The 24,999-nt window shown below is 68.8% G+C and overlaps 1 protein-coding gene across 1 annotated transcript; it reads left to right on the forward strand.

Annotated features, from left to right (window-relative positions):
* Window positions 1-271: 271 nt before the first annotated feature.
* On the forward strand, window positions 272-24,999 carry ARAF (A-Raf proto-oncogene, serine/threonine kinase). Its single transcript, XM_077840206.1, is given in 18 exon segments — window positions 272-314; window positions 2,003-2,205; window positions 3,530-3,633; window positions 6,151-6,253; window positions 12,191-12,238; window positions 12,240-12,346; window positions 13,279-13,366; window positions 13,368-13,388; window positions 14,070-14,174; window positions 14,407-14,547; window positions 15,222-15,424; window positions 18,580-18,634; window positions 18,637-18,758; window positions 19,662-19,708; window positions 19,988-20,107; window positions 20,424-20,554; window positions 23,874-24,008; window positions 24,268-24,999. Coding segments are annotated over 17 exon segments (2,247 nt in total). The 5' UTR covers window positions 272-314; window positions 2,003-2,028; the 3' UTR covers window positions 24,808-24,999.

A 24,999-nucleotide genomic window follows, 5' to 3' on the forward strand; every position in this document is an offset into this window, starting at 1 on the left:
CCGCCCCTTCCAGGCCCAGGGAACCCAGGCGTCCGGGCCCCGGTCTCTGCCGGCCCCGCGCGGAGGGTCACAGCTCGGGGAGGGACGCAGGGCCAGCGGGGAGAACCCAGGCGTCCGGGCTCCCAGACCGCCCCCCGCCCTGCTCTAACCACTGGACCCCAGGCCCCTCCCGGAGCCGGGGAGAGAACCCAGGCGTCCTGCAGCAGGGGAAGGGTTAAACCCGTCCCACACAGGCCACGCCCATCTGACGTCAGTCCCCCGGCCACGCCCATTTGGTACTTTCATTCAAGATGGTGGCTGGTTCCTTGTGACAGGTAGGAACTTCCTACTCCACCCACCCCCCCCGCCGGGTTCAATGGGATCTCCCTCCCCCCATAGCAGGGGGGCAGTCGGGGCTGCAGCGCCCCCCCAGTGCAATGGGATCTCCCTCCCCCCATAGCAGGGGGGCAGTGGGGGCTGCAGCGCCCCCCCCAGTGCAATGGGATCTCCCTCCCCCCATAGCAGGGGGGCAGTGGGGGCTGCAGCGCCCCCCCAGTGCAATGGGATCTCCCTCCCCCCATAGCAGGGGGGCAGTGGGGGCTGCAGCGCCCCCCCCAGTGCAATGGAATCTCCCTCCCCCCATAGCAAGGGGACAGTGGGGGCTGCAGCGCCCCCCCAGTGCAATGGGATCTCCCTCCCCCCATAGCAGGGGGGCAGTGGGGGCTGCAGCGCCCCCCCAGTGCAATGGGATCTCCCTCCCCCCATAGCAGGGGGGCAGTGGGGGCTGCAGCGCCCCCCCCAGTGCAATGGAATCTCCCTCCCCCCATAGCAAGGGGACAGTGGGGGCTGCAGCGCCCCCCCAGTGCAATGGGATCTCCCTCCCCCCATAGCAGGGGGGCAGTGGGGGCTGCAGCGCCCCCCCCAGTGCAATGGGATCTCCCTCCCCCCGTAGCAGGGGGGCAGTGGGGGCTGCAGCGGCCCCCCCCAGTGCAATGGAATCTCCCTCCCCCCGTAGCAGGGGGGCAGTGGGGGCTGCAGCGCCCCCCCCCCAGGGCAATGGAATCTCCCTCCTGCCATAGCAGGGGGCAGTCGGGGCTGCAGCGCCCCCCCAGTGCAATGGGATCTCCCTCCCCCCATAGCAGGGGGGCAGTGGGGGCTGCAGCACCCCCCCCAGTGCAATGGGATCTCGCTCCCCCCGTAGCAGGGGGGCAGTGGGGGCTGCAGCGCCCCCCCCAGTGCAATGGAATCTTCCTCCCCCATAGCAGGGGAGCAGTGGGGGCTGCAGCGCCCCCCCCAGTGCAATGGAATCTGCCTCCCCCCATAGCAGGGGGGCAGTGGGGGCTGCAGCACCCCCCCCAGTGCAATGGAATCTCCCCCCATAGCAGGGGAGCAGTGGGTGCTGCAGTGACCCCCCCAGTGCAATGGAATCTCCCACCCCCTGCCCCCATGTTATATGCGGCTGTTTCTCCAGGTACCCTGCCCCAGAGCTGGCTGCACCCCAGCGCCAGGCTGTTGCTCTCTGCCCAGCAGCTCCCAGGCGCTGTGGGCTGTTCCCAGCCGTGGGGTGACACTTTCACACTGTTCCGCGCAGGGGGTCTGGTTTTCACCCCACGGCTTCGCCGGCCCCAAAGACACGGCCCCTTTCGGCCAAGCCCCCTCCCCCCCACCTGACAGCCCACTGGGTGGGGTGCTGTCAGCTGGAGCCACTGCTGTTCCCTCACTCCCCTCCCGGGGCTGGGGAGAACCCAGGAGTCCTGGCTCCCAGCCCCCCTGCTCTAATCCCAGACCGCAGCCCTGTCCCAAAGCCAGGGAGACAACCCAGGGAGGATTGAGGGGGGCTGGCAGAGCAGGGGGTGAGGGGAGCCTAGGGCTGGGATAGCAAGCAGCTACGGGCGCTGGGCGGGGTGGGGGGTGGCATGGGGGTGGGGTGGGGGGCGCCGTGCTGTGGGGTGGGGGGGGCTGCCGTGCTGAGGGGCAAGGGCGGGGGGGCGCCATGTGTCTTACTCTCCCCCCTTCTCCCCAGGCCCTGCCCCCCCCGTGGCTTCCCCCATGCGGCGCTGCTCGGACTCCGCCTGCCCCGTCTCCAATGGCCTGCACATGGGGGGCCCGGTGCCCGTGGAGCGCCCCCGGGGCCCGGCCCCGGACGAGAGCCCCGCAGCCGAGCCGGGCCCGGCCGCGGGCAGCGGCACCGTCAAGGTCTATCTGCCCAACCAGCAGCGCACTGTGGTGAGGGGCCCATTCGCCGGGAGTGTGAGCACTGTCCATGCAACTGCACACGCGCGTGGCTCAGTGCACGGCTGCCGGAGCACACCTGTGGTGTGCCGGGGAGCGTGAGCACGGTCCGTGCAATTGCATAGGCACGTGGCTTCTTGCACGGCTCCCTGAGCGTGCAGGGAGTGTGAGCACTGTCCATGCAACTGCACACGTGCGTGGCTCAGTGCACGGCTGCCGGAGCACACCTGTGGTGTGCCGGGGAGCGTGAGCACGGTCCGTGCAATTGCATAGGCACGTGGCTTCTTGCACGGCTCCTTGAGCGTGCAGGGAGTGTGAGCACTGTCCATGCAACTGCACACGTGCGTGGCTCAGTGCACGGCTGCCGGAGCACACCTGTGGTGTGCTGGGGAGCGTGAGCACGGTCTGTTCAATTGCATAGGCACGTGGCTTCTTGCACGGCTCCCTGAGCGTGCAGGGAGTGTGAGCACTGTCCATGCAACTGCACACGCGCGTGGCTCAGTGCACGGCTGCCGGAGCACACCTGTGGTGTGCCGGGGAGCGTGAGCACGGTCCGTGCAATTGCATAGGCACATGGCTTCTTGCACGGCTCCCTGAGCGTGCAGGGAGTGTGAGCACTGTCCATGCAACTGCACACGCGCGTGGCTCAGTGCACGGCTGCCGGAGCACACCTGTGGTGTGCCGGGGAGCGTGAGCCATTGCATAGGCACGTGGCTTCTTGCACGGCTCCCTAGGTATGTATTGGGTGTGCAGGGGATATGAGCACACTCAGTGTCATTGCACATGCATGTGGCTCGTTGCACGGCTCCCTGGGCGTGCAAGGGATTTTGAGCACAATCCATGCATTTGCATGTTCATGCTTCCCGTTGCACGGCTGACTGAGCGTGCATGAGACAGGCAGGGGACTGGGGGCCGTTCTGTGCAATTGCACACCTGCGTGGCTCATTGCCTGGCTGCCTGTGCTTGCAAAGGGGAGTGTGAGCACGGCGTGTGCAACTGCACACACATGTCTTGTTACATGCACCTGGGCATGCACAAGGCGTGTGCAATTGCACACGCACGTGTCTTGGTTCACGGCTCCCTGGGCATGCAAGGGAGCGTGAGCACAGTCCATGCAATTGCACACACGTGTGTCTTGTTGCACGGCTCCCCAGGGGTGAGAGGCAATCCCCGCTCCAGCCGTGCCCTTGCACAAGTGCAGAGGTCTGCCTGGCTACCTGGGGGGGTCCGTTGCCGTCTGGGCAGGGGGAGGGGGGTGAGCTCACCAGTGCCCCAGTGAGGGGGCAGGAGCCATGTGTAACCTCTCCCCCCCCGTCAGGTCAACGTGCGGCCAGGAGCCACCGTCTACGACGCCCTAGACAAAGCGCTGAAGGTGCGAGGGCTGAACCAGGACTGCTGCGCGGTGTATCGGTGCCCAGGCGGGTGAGCGGGGCTGCGGGGCGGGAGTGAGGGGACCGGCAGGGCTGGGGCGGGGGCTGCGGGGCGGCAGTGAGGGGACCGGCAGGGCTGGGGCGGGGGCTGCGGGGCGGGAGTGAGGGGCACCGGCAGGGCTGGGGTGGGGGCTGCGGGGCGGGAGTGAGGGGCACCGGCAGGGCTGGGGCGGGGGCTGCGGGGCGGGAGTGAGGGGCACCGGCAGGGCTGGGGGCTGCGGGGCGGGAGTGAGGGGCACCGGCAGGGCTGGGGCGGGGGCTGCGGGGCGGGAGTGAGGGGACCGGCAGGGCTGGGGGCTGCGGGGCGGCAGTGAGGGGACCGGCAGGGCTGGGGGCTGCGGGGCGGGAGTGAGGGGCACCGGCAGGGCTGGGGCGGGGGCTGCGGGGCGGCAGTGAGGGGACCGGCAGGGCTGGGGACTGCGGGGCGGCAGTGAGGGGACCGGCAGGGCTGGGGGCTGCGGGGCGGCAGTGAGGGGACCGGCAGGGCTGGGGGCTGCGGGGCGGCAGTGAGGGGACCGGCAGGGCTGGCAGGGGGCTGCGGGGCGGGAGTGAGGGGACCGGCAGGGCTGGGGACTGCGGGGCGGCAGTGAGGGGACCGGCAGGGCTGGGGGCTGCGGGGCGGGAGTGAGGGGACCGGCAGGGCTGGCAGGGGGCTGCGGGGCGGGAGTGAGGGGACCGGCAGGGCTGGGGACTGCGGGGCGGCAGTGAGGGGACCGGCAGGGCTGGGGGCTGCGGGGCGGGAGTGAGGGGACCGGCAGGGCTGGGGGCTGCGGGGCGGGAGTGAGGGGACCGGCAGGGCTGGCAGGGGGCTGCGGGGCGGGAGTGAGGGGACCGGCAGGGCTGGGGCGGGGGCTGCGGGGCGGCAGTGAGGGGACCGGCAGGGCTGGGGGCTGCGGGGCGAGAGTGAGGGGACCGGCAGGGCTGGGGTGGGGACTGCGGGGCGGCAGTGAGGGGACCGGCAGGGCTGGGGGCTGCGGGGCGGCAGTGAGGGGCACCGGCAGGGCTGGCAGGGGGCTGCGGGGCGGGAGTGAGGGGACCGGCAGGGCTGGGGCGGGGGCTGCGGGGCGGCAGTGAGGGGACCGGCAGGGCTGGGGGCTGCGGGGCGGGAGTGAGGGGACCGGCAGGGCTGGGGGCTGCGGGGCGGGAGTGAGGGGACCGGCAGGGCTGGCAGGGGGCTGCGGGGCGGCAGTGAGGGGACCGGCAGGGCTGGGGGCTGCGGGGCGGGAGTGAGGGGCACCGGCAGGGCTGGGGGCTGCGGGGCGGGAGTGAGGGGACCGGCAGGGCTGGGGGCTGCGGGGCGGGAGTGAGGGGACCGGCAGGGCTGGCAGGGGGCTGCGGGGCGGCAGTGAGGGGACCGGCAGGGCTGGGGGCTGCGGGGCGGGAGTGAGGGGACCGGCAGGGCTGGGGCGGGGGCTGCGGGGCGGGAGTGAGGGGACCGGCAGGGCTGGCAGGGGGCTGCGGGGCGGCAGTGAGGGGACCGGCAGGGCTGGGGCGGGGGCTGCGGGGCGGGAGTGAGGGGACCGGCAGGGCTGGGGGCTGCGGGGCGGGAGTGAGGGGCACCGGCAGGGCTGGGGCGGGGGCTGCGGGGCGGGAGTGAGGGGACCAGCAGGGCTGGGGGCTGCGGGGCGGGAGTGAGGGGACCGGCAGGGCTGGGGGCTGCGGGGCGGGAGTGAGGGGACCGGCAGGGCTGGGGCGGGGGCTGCGGAGCGGGAGTGAGGGGACCGGCAGGGCTGGCAGGGGGCTGCGGGGCGGGAGTGAGGGGACCGGCAGGGCTGGGGCGGGGGCTGCGGGGCGGGAGTGAGGGGACCGGCAGGGCTGGGGGCTGCGGGGCGGGAGTGAGGGGACCGGCAGGGCTGGGGCGGGGGCTGCGGGGCGGGAGTGAGGGGACCGGCAGGGCTGGCAGGGGGCTGCGGGGCGGGAGTGAGGGGACCGGCAGGGCTGGGGCGGGGGCTGCGGGGCGGGAGTGAGGGGCCTGGCAGGGCTGGCAGGGGGCTGCGGGGCGGGAGTGAGGGGACCGGCAGGGCTGGGGGCTGCGGGGCGGGAGTGAGGGGACCGGCAGGGCTGGGGGCTGCGGGGCGGGAGTGAGGGGACCGGCAGGGCTGGGGCGGGGGCTGCGGGGCGGCAGTGAGGGGACCGGCAGGGCTGGGGCGGGGGCTGCGGGGCGGGAGTGAGGGGACCGGCAGGGCTGGGGGCTGCGGGGCGGGAGTGAGGGGACCGGCAGGGCTGGGGCGGGGGCTGCGGGGCGGGAGTGAGGGGACCGGCAGGGCTGGGGGCTGCGGGGCGGGAGTGAGGGGACCGGCAGGGCTGGGGGCTGCGGGGCGGGAGTGAGGGGACCGGCAGGGCTGGCAGGGGGCTGCGGGGCGGGAGTGAGGGGACCGGCAGGGCTGGGGGCTGCGGGGCGGGAGTGAGGGGACCGGCAGGGCTGGGGGCTGCGGGGCGGGAGTGAGGGGACCGGCAGGGCTGGGGGGAGCCCGGGGCTGGTTCCGGTTCTGACCTGTCTCTCTGTCAGGACGAAGCTGCTGACCGAGTGGGACACGGACATCACCCCGCTGGAGGGGCAGGTTCTCTACGTGGAGGTGTTGGATGAAGTGCCCCTCACCATGCACCACTTTGTGAGTCCCAGGAGACCCTACAATAACACACCGGCCCCGAGAGACCCAACAATAACACACCGGCCCCGAGAGACCCAACAATAACACACCGGCCCCCGAGAGACCCTACAATAACACACCGGCCCCCGAGAGACCCAACAATAACACACCGGCCCCTGAGAGACCCAACAATAACACACCGGCCCCCGAGAGACCCAACAATAACACACCGGCCCCGAGAGACCCTACAATAACACACCGGCCCCCAGAGACCCAACAATAACACACCGGCCCCGAGAGACCCAAGAATAACACACCGGCCCCTGAGAGACCCAACAATAACACACCGACCCCCGAGAGACCCAACAATAACACACCGACCCCCGAGAGACCCTACAATAACACACCGGCCCCCGAGAGACCCTACAATAACACACCGGCCCCCGAGAGACCCAACAATAACACACCGGCCCCGAGAGACCCTACAATAACACACCGGCCCCCGAGAGACCCAACAATAACACACCGGCCCCGAGAGACCCTACAATAACACACCGGCCCCGAGAGACCCTACAATAACACACCGGCCCCCGAGAGACCCAACAATAACACACCGACCCCCGAGAGACCCAACAATAACACACCGACCCCCGAGAGACCCTACAATAACACACCAGCCCCGAGAGACCCAAGAATAACACACCGGCCCCTGAGAGACCCAACAATAACACACCGGCCCCGAGAGACCCTACAATAACACACCGGCCCCCCGAGAGACCCAACAATAACACACCGGCCCCTGAGAGACCCTACAATAACACACCGGCCCCCCGAGAGACCCAACAATAACACACCGGCCCCCCGAGAGACCCAACAATAACACACCGGCCCCTGAGAGACCCTACAATAACACACCGGCCCCTGAGAGACCCTACAATAAAACACCGGCCCCGAGAGACCCAACAATAACACACCGGCCCCTGAGAGACCCAACAATAACACACCGGCCCCGAGAGACCCTACAATAACACACCGGCCCCTGAGAGACCCTACAATAACAAACCGGCCCCGAGAGACCCAACAATAACACACCGCCCCCTGAGAGACCCAACAATAACACACCGGCCCCTGAGAGACCCAACAATAACACACCGGCCCCCTGAGAGACCCAACAATAACACACCGGCCCCCCGAGAGACCCAACAATAACACACCGGCCCCGAGAGACCCAACAATAAGACACCGGCCCCTGAGAGACCCTACAATAACACACCGGCCCCTGAGAGACCCTACAATAACACACCGGCCCCAAGAGACCCAACAATAACACACCGGCCCCTGAGAGACCCTACAATAACACACCGGCCCCGAGAGACCCTACAATAACACACCGGCCCCTGAGAGACCCTACAATAACACACCGGCCCCGAGAGACCCAACAATAATACACCGGCCCCTGAGAGACCCAACAATAACACACCGGCCCCGAGAGACCCTACAATAACACACCGGCCCCGAGAGACCCAACAATAACACACCGGCCCCCTGAGAGACCCAACAATAACACACCGGCCCTGAGAGACCCAACAATAACACACCGGCCCCTGAGAGACCCTACAATAACACACCAGCCCCTGAGAGACCCAACAATAACACACCGGCCCCGAGAGACCCAACAATAACACACCGGCCCCGAGAGACCCTACAATAACACACCGGCCCCTGAGAGACCCAACAATAACACACCGGCCCCCGAGAGACCCTACAATAACACACCGGCCCCCTGAGAGACCCAACAATAACACACCGGCCCCTGAGAGACCCAACAATAACACACCGGCCCCCCGAGAGACCCAACAATAACACACCGGCCCCGAGAGACCCAACAATAAGACACCGGCCCCTGAGAGACCCTACAATAACACACCGGCCCCTGAGAGACCCTACAATAACACACCGGCCCCGAGAGACCCAACAATAACACACCGGCCCCTGAGAGACCCTACAATAACACACCGGCCCCGAGAGACCCTACAATAACACACCGGCCCCTGAGAGACCCTACAATAACACACCGGCCCCGAGAGACCCAACAATAACACACCGGCCCCCCGAGAGACCCAACAATAACACACCGGCCCCGAGAGACCCAACAATAAGACACCGGCCCCTGAGAGACCCTACAATAACACACCGGCCCCTGAGAGACCCTACAATAACACACCGGCCCCAAGAGACCCAACAATAACACACCGGCCCCTGAGAGACCCTACAATAACACACCGGCCCCGAGAGACCCTACAATAACACACCGGCCCCTGAGAGACCCTACAATAACACACCGCCCCGAGAGACCCAACAATAATACACCGGCCCCTGAGAGACCCAACAATAACACACCGGCCCCGAGAGACCCTACAATAACACACCGGCCCCGAGAGACCCAACAATAACACACCGGCCCCCTGAGAGACCCAACAATAACACACCGGCCCTGAGAGACCCAACAATAACACACCGGCCCCTGAGAGACCCTACAATAACACACCAGCCCCTGAGAGACCCAACAATAACACACCGGCCCCGAGAGACCCAACAATAACACACCGGCCCCGAGAGACCCTACAATAACACACCGGCCCCCTGAGAGACCCTACAATAACACACCGGCCCCTGAGAGACCCAACAATAACACACCGGCCCCCGAGAGACCCTACAATAACACACCGGCCCCCTGAGAGACCCAACAATAACACACCGGCCCCTGAGAGACCCAACAATAACACACCGGCCCCCCGAGAGACCCAACAATAACACACCGGCCCCGAGAGACCCAACAATAAGACACCGGCCCCTGAGAGACCCTACAATAACACACCGGCCCCTGAGAGACCCTACAATAACACACCGGCCCCGAGAGACCCAACAATAACACACCGGCCCCTGAGAGACCCTACAATAACACACCGGCCCCGAGAGACCCTACAATAACACACCGGCCCCTGAGAGACCCTACAATAACACACCGGCCCCGAGAGACCCAACAATAATACACCGGCCCCTGAGAGACCCAACAATAACACACCGGCCCCGAGAGACCCTACAATAACACACCGGCCCCGAGAGACCCAACAATAACACACCGGCCCCCTGAGAGACCCAACAATAACACACCGGCCCTGAGAGACCCAACAATAACACACCGGCCCCTGAGAGACCCTACAATAACACACCGGCCCCTGAGAGACCCAACAATAACACACCGGCCCCGAGAGATCCAACAATAACACACCGGCCCCCGAGAGACCCAACAATAACACACCGGCCCCTGAGAGACCCTACAATAACACACCAGCCCCTGAGAGACCCAACAATAACACACCGGCCCCGAGAGACCCAACAATAACACACCGGCCCCGAGAGACCCTACAATAACACACCGGCCCCCTGAGAGACCCTACAATAACACACCGGCCCCGAGAGACCCAACAATAACACACCGGCCCCGAGAGACCCAACAATAACACACCGGCCCCCTGAGAGACCCAACAATAACACACCGGCCCCGAGAGACCCAACAATAACACACCGGCCCCTGAGAGACCCAACAATAACACACCGGCCCCCGAGAGACCCAACAATAACACACCGGCCCCGAGAGACCCAACAATAACACACCGGCCCCTGAGAGACCCTACTATAACACACCGGCCCCTGAGAGACCCTACAATAACACACCGGCCCCGAGAGACCCAACAATAACACACCGGCCCCGAGAGACCCTACAATAACACACCGGCCCCGAGAGACCCTACAATAACACACCGGCCCCTGAGAGACCCTACAATAACACACCCGGCCCTGAGAGACCCTACAGTAACACACCGGCCCCGAGAGACCCAACAATAACACACCGGCCCCTGAGAGACCCAACAATAACACACCGGCCCCTGAGAGACCCTACAATAACACACTGGCCCCGAGAGACCCAACAATAACACACCGGCCCCGAGAGACCCAACAATAACACACCGGCCCCTGAGAGACCCTACAACAACACACTGACCCCCCAGGAGACCCAACAATAATACACCGGCCCCTGAAAGACCCTACAACAACACACCAGCCCCCTGAGAGACCCTACAGTAACACACCAGCCCCTGAGAGACCCAACAATAACACACCGGCCCCGAGAGACCCAACCATAACACACCGGCCCCTGAGAGACCCTACAACAACACACCAGCCCCCTGAGAGACACTACAATAACACACCGGCCCCTAAGAGACCCTGCAACAGCACACTGACCCCCTGAGAGACCCAACAATAATACACCGGCCCCTGAGAGACCCTACAACAGCACACTGACCCCCTGAGAGACCCAACAATAACACACTGGCCCCTGAGAGACCCTACAACAACACACCAGCCCCCTGAGAGACCCTACAATAACACACCGGCCCCTGAGAGACCCTACAACAACACACTGACCCCCCGAGAGACCCAACAATAATACACCGGCCCCCCGAGAGACCCAACAATAGCACACCGGCCCCTGAGAGACCCTACAACAACACACCAGCCCCCCTGAGAGACCCTACAATAACACACCGGCCCCTGAGAGACCCTACAACAACACACCAGCCCCCTGAGAGACCCTACAATAACACACTGGCCCCGAGAGACCCAACGATAATACTCCGGCCCCTGAGAGACCCTACAACAACACACCAGCCCCTGAGAGACCCAACAATAATACACCGGCCCCTGAGAGACCCTACAACAACACACCAGCCCCCTGAGAGACCCTACAATAACACACTGGCCCTGAGAGACCCAACGATAATACTCCGGCCCCTGAGAGACCCTACAACAACACACCAGCCCCCTGAGAGACCCAACAATAACACACCGGCCCCGAGAGACCCAACAATAACACACCGGCCCCTGAGAGACCCAACAATAACACACCGGCCCCTGAGAGACCCTACAATAACACACCGGCCCCGAGAGACCCAACAATAACACACCGGCCCCGAGAGACCCAACAATAACACACCGGCCCCTGAGAGACCCTACAATAACACACCGGCCCCGAGAGACCCTACAACAACACACCAGCCCCCTGAGAGACTCTACAATATAACACGCTGGCCCCGAGAGATCCAACGATAATACTCCGGCCCCTGAGAGACCCTACAACAACACACCAGCCCCCTGAGAGACCCAACAATAACACACCGGCCCCGAGAGACCCAACAATAATACACCGGCCCCTGAGAGACCCTACAATAACACACCGGCCCCGAGAGACCCAACAATAACACACCGGCCCCTGAGAGACCCTATAATAACACACCGGCCCCGAGAGACCCAACAATAACACACCGGCCCCGAGAGACCCTACAAACAACACACCAGCCCCCTGAGAGACTCTACAATAACACACTGGCCCCCGAGAGACCCAACGATAATACTCCGGCCCCTGAGAGACCCTACAACAACACACCAGCCCCCTGAGAGACCCAACAATAACACACCGGCCCCTGAGAGACCCTACAACAACACACCAGCCCCCTGAGAGACCCAACAATAACACACCGGCCCCTGAGAGACCCTACAACAACACAGCGGCCCCTGAGAGACCCAACAATAACACACCGCCCCCTGAGAGACCCTACAACAACACACCAGCCCCCTGAGAGACCCAACAATAACACACCGGCCCCTGAGAGACCCTACAACAACACACCAGCCCCCTGAGAGACCCAACAATAACACACCGGCCCACCGAGAGACCCTACAATAACAAACCGCACTCTCAGAAAGCCTACAACAGACTCGCCCCTGCCCAGGCCTGGCGCCCTGAGAGACCCAACAACACCACCCCAGGGTGGCTGTTCCCTGGGCGGTGTTTGTCTGTCCCCCGCCTCACCCCCACCCCGTCTGTCCCCCCAGGTCCGTAAGACGTTTTTCAGCCTGGCCTTCTGCGACTTCTGCCTTAAGTTTCCTGTTCCACGGCTTCCGCTGCCAGACGTGCGGCTACAAATTCCATCAGCAGTGCAGCAGCCGCGTGCCCACCATCTGCGTGGACCTGGGCGTGGCCCACTGCCCGTGAGTGTCCCCCGCAGCCCCCCCAGCCCAAAGGACTGGGGGACCCTCCCTGGCCTGCCATGGGTCGCGGGTACGCAGGCATCTGGGGTGCCAGTGGGAAGGGGGATGGTGGGAGACATCAGCACAGCTGGGTGTGAGATGAGGGTGGCCAGGGTCGGGAGTGAGGGGCACCGGCAGGGCTGGGGGGGAGCCCAGGGCTGGGTGAACAGGGGGCTGCAGGTTGGGAGTGAGGGGCATCCGCACCCCACATGCTCTCTCTCTCTCCCCCCACCGCAGGATTTACAGTCATGGCCCGTACCCCGACGTGCCGGGGCAGGATTCCCCCTCGGCCCGGCCCGGCCTGGCCCCCCCTAACGCCGCAAACCCACCAGGTACGGGAGCCCCCCAGTCCCACCCCACAGGGGGCATGGGAGGAAATCACCCCCAGCAAGTTTCTGGAGGGGACAAAGATTGTGGGGGGAACAAAGACAGAGGCCGGGTCACTGATCCAGAGCGGCCGGGGGCTGGGCTGTGTAAATGGCACCAGGAAGCAATCTGGTGTGATACGGTTCTGTGGAAACCTGGATGCCCGGGAGAGAAGGGGGGGGGACATCCTGACGGGCTGGGGGCAGCGACTCTCAAAGAGCTTTGGGGGGGCCGCTGCAAAGAGGTAACAGGATCCCAGGGTGTGTAAACAGGGGAATCTGGAGTCGGAGCTCTGGGTTTGACCCCAGAGCGACCGCGGCCGGGGACCCTGCGGCCCCCCAGGTTCAGGGGAGGAGGGAGATCGGTTGGGGAGGGGTCAGAGAAACACCCCCACCCCCTGAGGAGGAGGAAGGGGCTAGGAACCCCGTCCTGGAGCAAGGGACTCCAGGAGGTCGGTCCCCGTTGGCGCCAAGAAGAAGGGAGGTGCTGACCCGGCTCTCATCCGCCTTTGCCCCCCCCATGCCCAGCTCCCACCAGCAGTGTCTTGGCCCCGACGCCTTCAGCTTCCCGGACCCCCCCGGCGGGGGGCAGCCCCTCCAGCGCCACCGCTCCACCCTCCACCCCCAATGTGCACATGGTGAGCACGGCCGACCCCGGGGGACGCTGCTGCCCAGCAGGTGAGAGCCCAGCAGGGCGGGGAACGGGGCAGGGGCCTGGCCCCTCTAGGGGCTCCGGCTCCCCTCTGGTCCCACGGCAGGGACTGCCTGGCTCCGGGGGGGCAGGGAACGGGCCAGGGGCCTGGCCCCTCCAGGGGGCAACCAGTTCCCCTCTGGCCCCACGGCAGGGGACTGGCTGGCTCCGGGGGACAGGGAACGGGACAGGGGCCTGACCCCTCCAGGGGGCACCAGTTCCCCTCTGGCCCCACGGCAGGGACTGCCTGGCTCCAGGGGGCAGGGAACGGGGCAGGGGCCTGGCCCCTCCAGGGCGCTCCGGCTCCCATCTGACCCCAGGGCAGGGAGTGGCTGGCTCAGGGGGGCAGGAAATGGGGCCTGGGACCTGTCCCCTCTAGGTGTCATGTTAATTGCTGTTAACGAGCAGGGATTCCCTAGGACCAGCGGGGGGAGCCTGTCAACCCACGTCCAGCCTGGGGGGCCCGGACGAGGGGGGCCAGCGAGTGTGGGCAGCGGGGGGGACAGGGGAAGGGGCCAGGAATCGTGGGTCGCGTGCAAGCTCGGCCCCACCAGCAGGGGGCGCGGAGACGGGGGCCCCGCGGGTTCGTTTCCTCTCGGGGTCTCTGAGCTCTTCCCCCCTTTTTCAGATCGCAGCCATGAGCTTCATCACAGACGGTGAGAAGCCCAGACGTTTGGGGTCGCCGGGCTGTGGGAGGCTCGGGGGGGGCTCAGCAGGGGAAGCCGGGCTGTGGGTCGGGGGTTCTGGAGGGCACCAGGCAGTGGGGGTGTTCAATGGGGGGCAATTGTGCTGCGGGGGGTGGGCAGGGGATTCGGGGGAGGGGCCATGCTGCGGGGGGCAGGCGGGAGGGTTGGTGTGGGGGGGCGTAGTGCTGCACGGGGCAGGCGGGGGGCTCAGTGGAGGCCGTGGGTCAGGGGGCTGCTCTGGGGTCCCCGGCTCACTCCACTCTCTCTGCCCACCTCCAGATGGGGGGGAAGTGTCTCCCCCAGGGTCCCAGCCCCGCCCAGGACCCCCCCGGGCGCCGCGGGGCCCCTTCCAAATCTCCCCCGCAGCCCCCCAAGGAGCGGAAGGGGTCGGCATCGTCGGCCGAGGACAAGAAGAAGGTGGTGAGTTGAGGGGGGTGGCTGGGGGGATGTCTGCCCCCCCCACAGTGTGTCTGCCCCCCCACAGTGCCCTGCACCCCCTCCTCCTCATGCCCTGCCCACCAACCCCCCAATCCTGTCCTACTTGCCCAACCTTGTACACCTCCCATGCCCTCTCCTACATCGGGCCCTCGGCTCCTGCCCCCACCCAATCCCGGCCTGCTACCTCTGACCCCCATCCTCAGGGCTCCTGACCCGGACTCCCCCCAACTCCATCCCCCCATCCCCTGCCCCCTGACTCCTCCACATCGCCGATGGGGGGGGGCCGGTGAGAAAGGCCAACCGTGCTGGGGGGAGGGGCGGAGCACGCGGCCGCAAGCCACGGACAGTACCCGGGGCACCCCGCGGACGGGGCCGCAGCAGGGGGTGCGCGATTTAGGAAACCGCCCCACTGGGGAGGGGGTGAGACCGCGGGGCCGGTGGGAGAAGTGACAGCTGAGCGGGGGGGGGCACCCCGGGGCCTTCCCGTGAAGGGGGGCTCCGAAGAAAGCCGGGGATCGGTCCATTCTCCCGGGATCTGCACCTGGGGAAAGTGAAGCCGGGTCCGAGGCTGGTGGCGGCATTCGGCTGGGGCAGGTTGGGGGAGGGAACAAGATGAGCCCCCCACTGCCCTCTTCCCCCCCCCCCGCCCATTGCAGAAGGCCCTGGGCTACCGGGACTCGGGCTACCAGTGGGAGGTGCCCCCGCACGAGGTGATCCTACTGCGCCGGGTGGGAGCCGGGTCCTTCGGCACCGTCTACCAGGGCCGATGGCACGGCCATGTCGCCGTCAAAATCCTCAAGGTGACGCAGCCCACGGCCCAGCAGGTGCAGGCCTTCAAGAACGAGATGCAGGTACTCAGGTAGGAACCCCGGCGTCCGGGAGGGACGTTGGCCTCTCGGGGGAGCAGGAGGGACCCCAGTATCCAGGGGAACCTGGTGTCCAGGTGGGGCTGGAAGGAACCTGGCATCCGGGATGGGCAGGAGGGGCCCCCAGTGTGCAAAGGCACAGTGTTGGGGGAGGGACCCAGGCATCCAGGAGTGGCGGGAGGGAACCAGGCGTCTGGGGGGTACCAGTCTGGGGGGGAACCAGACTGGGGAGGTGGCCCCTGTGTCAGGGTTGGCAGGCCAGAAGGAGGGACCCAGGCATCCAGGGGTTTCATGGAGCAAGAGGAGGGACCCCAGCTTCCAGTGATTTAGCAGTTTGCGGGGGACCCAGGCATCCGGGGGTGGCAGTTGGGGGGGCACCCAGGTGTCCGGCCCTTGGCGGTTTGCAGCGGGAGGGACCCAGGCATCCAGAGGTGGTGGTCAGGGGGAATCCAGGCATCTGAGGGTGGCGGTTTGGGGTGGGAGAGACTCAGGCGTCCAGGATACCAGTCTGGGGGAAACCAGGCGTCCAGGGATGGTGTCAGGGAGGGACCGAGGCGTCTGGGGAGTGGCAGGAGGGACCCTGGCGTCCAGGGATACCAGTCTGCGGGGAAGCAGGCATCCGGGGACGGTGTTGGGGGAGGAACCCAGGCGTCCGGGGGTGGCGGGAGGGACCCTGCCGTCCAGGGATACCAGTCCTGCGGGGAAGCGGGAGTCCGGGGATGGTGGCGGGGGAGGGTACCAGGCGTCCGGGGTACCAGTCTGCTGGGAAGCAGGCGTCCAGGGGTGGCGGGAGGGGACCCAGGCGTCCGGGGTACCAGTCTGCGGGGAAGCAGGCGTCCAGGGGATGGCGGGAGGGACCCAGGCGTCCAGGGGTACCAGTCTGCGGGGAAGCAGGCATTCGGGGACGGTGTTGGGGAGGAAACCCAGGCATCCGGGGGTGGCGGGAGGGACCCTGCCGTCCGGGGATACCAGTCTGCGGGGAAGCGGGAGTCCGGGGATGGTGGCGGGGGAGGGTACCAGGCGTCCAGGGGATGGCGGGAGGGACCCAGGCTTCCAGGGATACCAGTCTGCGGGGAAGCAGGCATCCGGGGACGGTGTTGGGGGAGGAAACCCAGTTGTCCGGGGGTGGCGGGAGGGACCCTGCCGTCCAGGGTACCAGTCTGCGGGAAGCAGGCGTCCAGGGGATGGCGGGAGGGACCCAGGCGTCCAGGGGTACCAGTCTGCGGGGAAGCAGACATCCGGGGACGGTGTTGGGGGAGGAACCCAGGAGTCCAGGGGTGGCGGGAGGGACCCTGCCGCCCGGGGATACCAGTCTGCGGGGAAGCGGGAGTCCGGGGATGGTGGCGGGGGGAGGGTACCAGGCGTCCAGGGGTGGCGGGAGGGACCCAGGCGTCCGGGGTACCAGTCTGCGGGGAAGCAGGAGTCCAGGGGATGGCGGGAGGGACCCAGGCGTCCAGGGGTACCAGTCTGCGGGGAAGCAGGCGTCCAGGGGTGGCGGGAGGGACCCTGCCGTCCAGGGTACCAGTCTGCGGGGAAGCAGGCGTCCAGGGGATGGGCGGGAGGGACCCAGGCGTCCAGGGGTACCAGTCTGCGGGGAAGCAGACATCCGGGGACGGTGTTGGGGGAGGAACCCAGGAGTCCAGGGGTGGCGGGAGGGACCCTGCCGCCCGGGGATACCAGTCTGCGGGGAAGCGGGAGTCCGGGGATGGTGGCGGGGGAGGGTACCAGGCGTCCAGGGGTGGCGGGAGGGACCCAGGCGTCCGGGGTACCAGTCTGCGGGGAAGCAGGAGTCCAGGGGATGGCGGGAGGGACCCAGGCGTCCAGGGGTACCAGTCTGCGGGGAAGCAGGCGTCCAGGGGTGGCGGGAGGGACCCAGGCGTCCGGGATACCAGTCTGCGGGGAAGCAGGCGTCCAGGGGATGGCGGGAGGGACCCAGGCGTCCAGGGGTACCAGTCTGCGGGGAAGCAGACATCCGGGGACGGTGTTGGGGGAGGAACCCAGGCGTCCAGGGGTGGCAGGAGGGACCCTGCCGCCCGGGGATACCAGTCCTGCGGGGAAGCGGGAGTCCGGGGATGGTGGCGGGGGAGGGTACCAGGCATCCAGGGGTGGCGGGAGGGACCCAGGCGTCCGGGGTACCAGTCTGCGGGGAAGCAGGCGTCCAGGGGATGGCGGGAGGGACCCAGGCGTCCCAGGGGTACCAGTCTGCGGGGAAGCAGACATCCGGGGGACGGTGTTGGGGGAGGAACCCAGGCATCCGGGGGGTGGCGGGAGGGACCCTGCCATCCGGGGATACCAGTCTGCGGGGAAGCGGGAGTCCGGGGATGGTGGCGGGGGAGGGTACCAGGCGTCCAGGGGATGGCGGGAGGGACCCAGGCGTCCGGGGTACCAGTCTGCGGGGAAGCAGGAGTCCAGGGGATGGCGGGAGGGACCCAGGCGTCCAGGGGTACCAGTCTGCGGGGAAGCAGGCGTCCAGGGGATGGCGGGGAGGGACCCAGGCGTCCGGGGGTACCAGTCTGCGGGGAAGCAGGCATCCGGGGACGGTGTTGGGGGAGGAACCCAGGCATCCGGGGGTGGCGGGAGGGACCCTGCCGTCCGGGGATACCAGTCTGCGGGGAAGCGGGAGTCCGGGGATGGTGGCGGGGGAGGGTACCAGGCGTCCAGGGGATGGCGGGAGGGACCCAGGCGTCCGGGGTACCAGTCTGCGGGGAAGCAGGAGTCCAGGGGATGGCGGGAGGGACCCAGGCGTCCAGGGGTACCAGTCTGTGGGGAAGCAGGCGTCCAGGGGATGGCGGGAGGGACCCAGGCGTCCGGGGGTACCAGTCTGCGGGGAAGCAGGCATCCGGGGGACGGTGTTGGGGGAGGAACCCAGGCATCCGGGGGTGGCGGGAGGGGACCCTGCCGTCCGGGGATACCAGTCTGCGGGGAAGCGGGAGTCCGGGGATGGTGGCGGGGGGAGGGTACCAGGCGTCCAGGGGATGGCGGGAGGGACCCAGGCGTCCGGGGTACCAGTCTGCGGGGAAGCAGGCGTCCAGGGGATGGCGGGAGGGGACCCAGGCGTCCGGGGGTACCAGTCTGCGGGGAAGCAGGCGGCCGGGGAGGACGGGCCCCGGCGCCTGCCCCCCCAGTGACCCCCCCCCCGGCCCCGCAGGCGGACGCGTCACGTCAACGTGCTCCTGTTCATGGGGTTCATGACACGGCCCGAGTTTTCGCCATCATCACCCAGTGGTGCGAGGGCAGCAGCCTCTACCGGCACCTGCATGTGTGCGAGACCCGGCTCGACGCCCCCGCCCGCACCGAGGTGGCGCGCCAGACGGCCCAGGGCATGGAGTGAGTCCGGGGGGCAGGGCTGACCGGGGGGGCGCTGTGCAGGAGTGGGGGGGGGGACTGGTGTTTATGGGAATATGGGGGGCTGGCGCGTGGGGGGGTTGCCCATGGGGGGCTGGCGTGTGGGGGGTTACCAATGGGGGGGGGCTGGCGTTATGGGAATATGGGGGGCTGGCACGGTGGGGGGTTGCCAATGGGAGAGGGGTGGGGGGGCTGGCGTTATGGAATATGGGGGGGCTGGCGTGGTGGGGGGGTTGCCCATGGGGGACTGGCACGGTGGGGGGTTGCCAATGGGAGAGGGGTGGGGGCTGGCGTTATGGGAATATGGGGGGCTGGCACGGTGGGGGGTTGCCAATGGGAGAGGGGTGGGGGGCTGGCGTTATGGGAATATGGGGGAGCTGGCGTGGTGGGGGGGTTGCCCATGGGGGGCTGGCACGTTGGGGGGTTGCCAATGGGAGAGGGGTGGGGGGGGCTGGCGTTATGGGAATATGGGGGGGCTGGCACGGTGGGGGGTTGCCAATGGCACGGTGGGGGTTGCCAATGGGAGAGGGGTGGGGGGCTGGCGTTATGGGAATATGGGGGGGCTGGTGTGGTGGGGGGGTTGCCCATGGGGGGCTGGCACGGTGGGGGGTTGCCAGTGGGAGAGGGGTGGGGGGCTGGCGTTATGGGAATATGGGGGGGGCTGGCACGGTGGGGGGTTGCCAATGGGAGAGGGGTGGGGGGGCTGGCGTTATGGGAATATGGGGGGGCTGGCGTGGTGGGGGGTTGCCCATGGGGGGCTGGCACGGTGGGGGGTTGCCAATGGGGGAGGGGTGGGGGGCAGACATTATGGGAATATGGGGGGGCTGGCACAGTGGGGGGTGCTGCTCATGGGGGGCTCCCCCCGGTTTCTCTCCCCACCTCCAGTTATCTTCATGCCAAGAACATCATCCACCGGGACCTGAAATCCAACAGTATCCTACCGGCCCCCCCATGCCGGGCTCCAATGGCGGCAGGGCCAGGGGAATGGGGGGGCGGGGGGGCGTATCCAAGATGGCAGCAGGGCCGGGATAATGGGGGGCCGTATCCAAGATGGTGGCAGGAACAGGGGGACGTACCCAAGATGGTGGCGGCGGGGGGGGGTTCTGTGCTGTGGGGCGCGGTGCGGGAGGGGACTTGCGGGGTTGTCCCTGAGGTGGGGGTGTCGTGGGGGGGCTCGTCGGTGCCGATTGCCCCCTAACCCCCCACCCCAGACATCTTTCTGCACGAGGGGCTGACGGTGAAAATCGGCGACTTCGGCCTGGCCACGGTGAAGACGCACTGGAGTGGGGCCCGCCGGGTCGAGCAGCCCCGGGGCTCCGTGCTCTGGATGGTGAGACCCCCACACTGCCCCATAGCGCCCTGCTGACCCCCACGGCGCCCTGCTGAGCCCCACGGCACCCCATAGCGCCCTGCTGACCCCCCCACAGCGCCCTGCTGAGCCCCACAGCGCTCCATAGTGCCCTGCTGACCCCCACAGCGCCCTGTTGACCCCCACGGCACCCTGCTGAGCCCCATGGTGCCCCACGGTGCCCTGCTGACCCCCATAGAGTCCCGCTGTCATCCCACCCCTCCCTGCCCAGTCCCCCCCCACCTCACCCCCTGCAGGCCCCCCACCCCACAGCCCCCTAACGGTGTCTCCCCGCAGGCCCCCCGAGGTGATCCGCATGCAGGACAGCCGCCCCTACAGCTTCCAGTCCGACGTCTACGCCTACGGGGTGGTTCTGTACGAGCTGAGCACGGGGAGCCTCCCCTACGGGCACGTCCGCAGCCGCGACCAGGTACTGCCCCGGCCCCCCCACAGCCCCCCGGGCCCCCCCCAGTACCACCACCCACAGCCCCCCCGGGCCCCCCCCAGTACCCACCCGGCCCCCCTGCAGCCCCCCAGCCCCTCCCTGCACCCGCAGCCTCCCATATGGGCACGTCCGCAGCAGCGACCAGGTACCGCCCGGGCTCCCCCACAGCCCCCCGGGCCCCCCCAGTACCACCCGGCCCCCCCTGCAGCCCCCCAGCCCCTCCCTGCACCCGCAGCCTCCCATATGGGCACGTCCGCAGCAGCGACCAGGTACCGCCCGGGCTCCCCCACAGCCCCCCGGGCCCCCCCCAGTACCACCCGGCCCCCCTGCAGCCCCCCAGCCCCTCCCTGCACCCGCAGCCTCCCATATGGGCACGTCCGCAGCAGCGACCAGGTACCGCCCGGGCTCCCCCACAGCCCCCTGGGCCCCCCCCAGTACCACCCGGCCCCCCTGCAGCCCCCCAGCCCCTCCCTGCACCCGCAGCCTCCCATATGGGCATGTCCGCAGTCGCGACCAGGTACTGCCTGGGCCCCCCCACAGCCCCCCAGCCCCTCCCTGCACCCGCAGCCTCCCCTACGGGCATGTCCGCAGCCGCGACCAGGTACTGCCCCGGCCCCCCCCACAGCCCCCCGGGACCCCCAGTACCACCCGGCCCCCCTGCAGCCCCCCAGCCCCTCCCTGCACCCGCAGCCTCCCATATGGGCACGTCCGCAGCAGCGACCAGGTACCGCCCGGGCTCCCCCACAGCCCCCCGGGCCCCCCCCAGTACCACCCGGCCCCCCTGCAGCCCCCCAGCCCCTCCCTGCACCCGCAGCCTCCCATATGGGCACGTCCGCAGCCGCGACCAGGTACCGCCCCCGGGCTCCCCCACAGCCCCCCGGGCCCCCCCAGTACCACCCGGCCCCCCCTGCAGCCCCCCAGCCCCTCCCTGCACCCGCAGCCTCCCCTACGGGCACGTCCGCAGCCGCGACCAGGTACTGCCCCGGCCCCCCCCCACAGCCCCCCGGGCCCCCCCAGTACCACCCGGCCCCCCCTGCAGCCCCCCAGCCCCTCCCTGCACCCGCAGCCTCCCATATGGGCACGTCCGCAGCAGCGACCAGGTACCGCCCGGGCTCCCCCACAGCCCCCCGGGGCCCCCCCAGTACCACCCGGCCCCCCTGCAGCCCCCCAGCCCCTCCCTGCACCCGCAGCCTCCCCTACGGGCACGTCCGCAGCCGCGACCAGGTACCCCCCCGGGCCCCCCCAGTACCACCCCGGCCCCCCTGCAGCCCCCCAGCCCCTCCCTGCACCCGCAGCCTCCCATATGGGCACGTCCGCAGCCGCGACCAGGTACTGCCTGGGCCCCCCCACAGCCCCCCAGCCCCTCCCTGCACCCGCAGCCTCCCCTACGGGCATGTCCGCAGCAACGACCAGGTACCGCCCGGGCTCCCCCACAGCCCCCCGGGCCCCCCCCAGTACCACCCCGGCCCCCCTGCAGCCCCCCAGCCCCTCCCTGCACCTGCAGCCTCCCCTACGGGCATCTCCGCAGCCGCGACCAGGTACTGCCTGGGCCCCCCCACAGCCCCCCGGGCCCCCCAGTACCACCCCGGCCCACCTGCAGCCCCCCAGCCCCTCCCTGCACCCGCAGCCTCCCGTATGGGCACGTCCGCAGCCGCGACCAGGTACCGCCCGGGCTCCCCCACAGCCCCCCCGGGCCCCCCCCAGTACCACCCGGCCCCCCCTGCAGCCCCCCAGCCCCTCCCTGCACCTGCAGCCTCCCCTACGGGCATCTCCGCAGCTGCGACCAGGTACTGCCTGGGCCCCCCCACAGCCCCCCGGGCCCCCCCCAGTACCACCCGGCCCCCCTGCAGCCCCCCAGCCCCTCCCTGCACCTGCAGCCTCCCCTACGGGCATCTCCGCAGCCAGCGACCAGGTACTGCCTGGGCCCCCCCCACAGCCCCCCCGGGCCCCCCCAGTACCACCCGGCCCCCCCTGCAGCCCCCCCAGCCCCTCCCTGCACCTGCAGCCTCCCCCTACGGGCACATCCGCAGCCGCGACCAGGTACTGCCCGGGCCCCCCCACAGCCCCCCCGGGCCCCCCAGTACCACCCGGCCCCCCTGCAGCCCCCCAGCCCCTCCCTGCACCCGCAGCCTCCCATATGGGCATGTCCGCAGTCGCGACCAGGTACTGCCTGGGCCCCCCCCACAGCCCCCCAGCCCCTCCCTGCACCCGCAGCCTCCCCTACGGGCATGTCCGCAGCAACGACCAGGTACCGGCCCGGGCTCCCCCACAGCCCCCCGGGCCCCCCCAGTACCACCCGGCCCCCCTGCAGCCCCCCAGCCCCTCCCTGCACCCGCAGCCCTCCCATATGGGCATGTCCGCAGTCGCGACCAGGTACTGCCTGGGCCCCCCCACAGCCCCCCGGGCCCCCCAGTACCACCCGGCCCCCCCTGCAGCCCCCCAGCCCCTCCCTGCACCCGCAGCCTCCCCTACGGGCATGTCCGCAGCAACGACCAGGTACCGCCCGGGCTCCCCCACAGCCCCCCGGGCCCCCCCAGTACCACCCGGCCCCCCTGCAGCCCCCCCAGCCCCTCCCTGCACCCGCAGCCTCCCATATGGGCATGTCCGCAGTCGCGACCAGGTACTGCCCGGGCTCCCCCACAGCCCCCCTTGGCCCCCGCCAGTACCACTCGGCCCCCCCCCCGCAGCTCCCCGGCCCCTCCCTGCACCCGCAGCCTCCCCAACGGGCACGTCCGCCAGCCGCGACCAGGTACCGCCTGTGCCCCCCACGGGTCCTTCCACAGCTCCCCCGGCCCCCCAGTACCGCCCGGCCCCCCCCCACAGCTCCCTGTGCCCCCCCGCAGCCCCCCCGGCCCCTCCCTGCACCCGCAGCCTCCCCTACAGGCACATCCATAGCCACAACCAGGTACCACCCAGCGCCCCCTCCATGCTCCCCCGGCACCGCTCACTCCTGACCTGCAGCCCCCTGGCACCCCTCACTGCTGACCCGCACCTCCCAGTGCCCCCCCACTGCTGACTGCAGCCCCCTGGCGCCCGTCACTACTGACCCCCACCTCCCGGCGCTCCTTGCTGCCACCTGCACCCCCCGGCACTCCTCGCGTCCGACCCGCAGCCCCCCGTACCCCTCATTGACAACCCCGCAGCCCCCCCGGCACTCCTCGCTGCCAAACCGCAGCCCCTGCCAGCCCAGTCCTGGGCTCTCCGCAGCTCTGCTGGTGCCCCTCACTCCCCGACTCGCAGCTCCTCGGGTTCTAAATGGGGGTTTCGGGGTGTCCTGTCTCTGACCCAATCCCTCGCCCGCCAGATCCTGTTCATGGTGGGCCGGGGGTACCTGTCCCCTGACATGAGCCGGGTGCCGAGCACCTGCCCCAAGGCCCTGAAGAGACTCATGACGAACTGCCTGAAATTCAACCGAGAGGAGAGACCTCTCTTCCCCCAGGTGAGGGGGGGCGTGGCCCGGGACGCCTGGGTTCTCTCTCTGGCCCTGGCAGAGGAGTGGGGGCTAGTGGTCAGAGTGGAGAAGGGGGCAGGGAGCCGGGACTCCTGGGTTCTCTCTCCAGTCCTGGGAGGGGAGTGGGGGCAAGTGGTCAGAGAGGGGAACAGGAAGCCAGGACTCTTGGGTTCTCCCCCCAGCTCCGGGGGTGGTCCCTGGGGGCGGGGCTTGGAGGGACCCATCTCACCCCCTTTTTCCCCCGCAGATCCTGGCCACGGTGGAGCAGCTGCAACGGCTCCTCCCCAAGCTGGAGCGAAGCATGTCCGAACCCTCCCTGCACCGCACCTCCCACCCCGACCCCGGCGGCTCCTCCCCCCCGTCGCCCCTGCCCCCCCCTCGCCTAGCCCGGACAGACGGACTGCCCCGTGCCAGGGTGGGCGGACGACCCCCCACCCCCCGGTGCCAGGAGCTGCCCGCTGCTCTGAGCCTCCCCCCAGCCTGGAGGGGGGCTACGGGACCCAGGCATCTGGGAGCAACTATGGGAGAGGGGGGCAAACACACTAAGGGGCTGGGGAGCTTGTATGGAGATCAATGTGTGAACCCCCACCCTGTCATCCACCCGGGCAGTTCGCTCTTCCCTGCTGCCCCGCCCCAGAGGTGGCTGCATCCCCGGCATCCCCGGCCGGCGTTCTATGGGGCCGTTCCCCGGCTGCCCCGCCCCAGAGGTGGGTGCATTAACGGCAACCCCAGCCGGCGTTCTGTGGGGCCGTTCCTGGCTGCCCCGCCCCAGAGGTGGCTGCATTAGCGGCAACCCTAGCCGGTGTTCTGTGGGGCCGATCCCTGCTGCCCCACCCCAGAGGTGGCTGCATTAATGGCAACCCTGGCCGGCGTTCTATGGGGCCGTTCCCGGCTGCCCCGCCCCAGAGGTGGCTGCATTAACGGCGACCCGCGGGCTGTTAAATCTCGATTTTAATATATCGGTCTCTGGTTTCCCGGC

Source organism: Eretmochelys imbricata, chromosome 23, assembly GCF_965152235.1.
Source record: "Eretmochelys imbricata isolate rEreImb1 chromosome 23, rEreImb1.hap1, whole genome shotgun sequence".
Lineage (NCBI taxonomy): Eukaryota > Metazoa > Chordata > Testudines > Cheloniidae > Eretmochelys > Eretmochelys imbricata.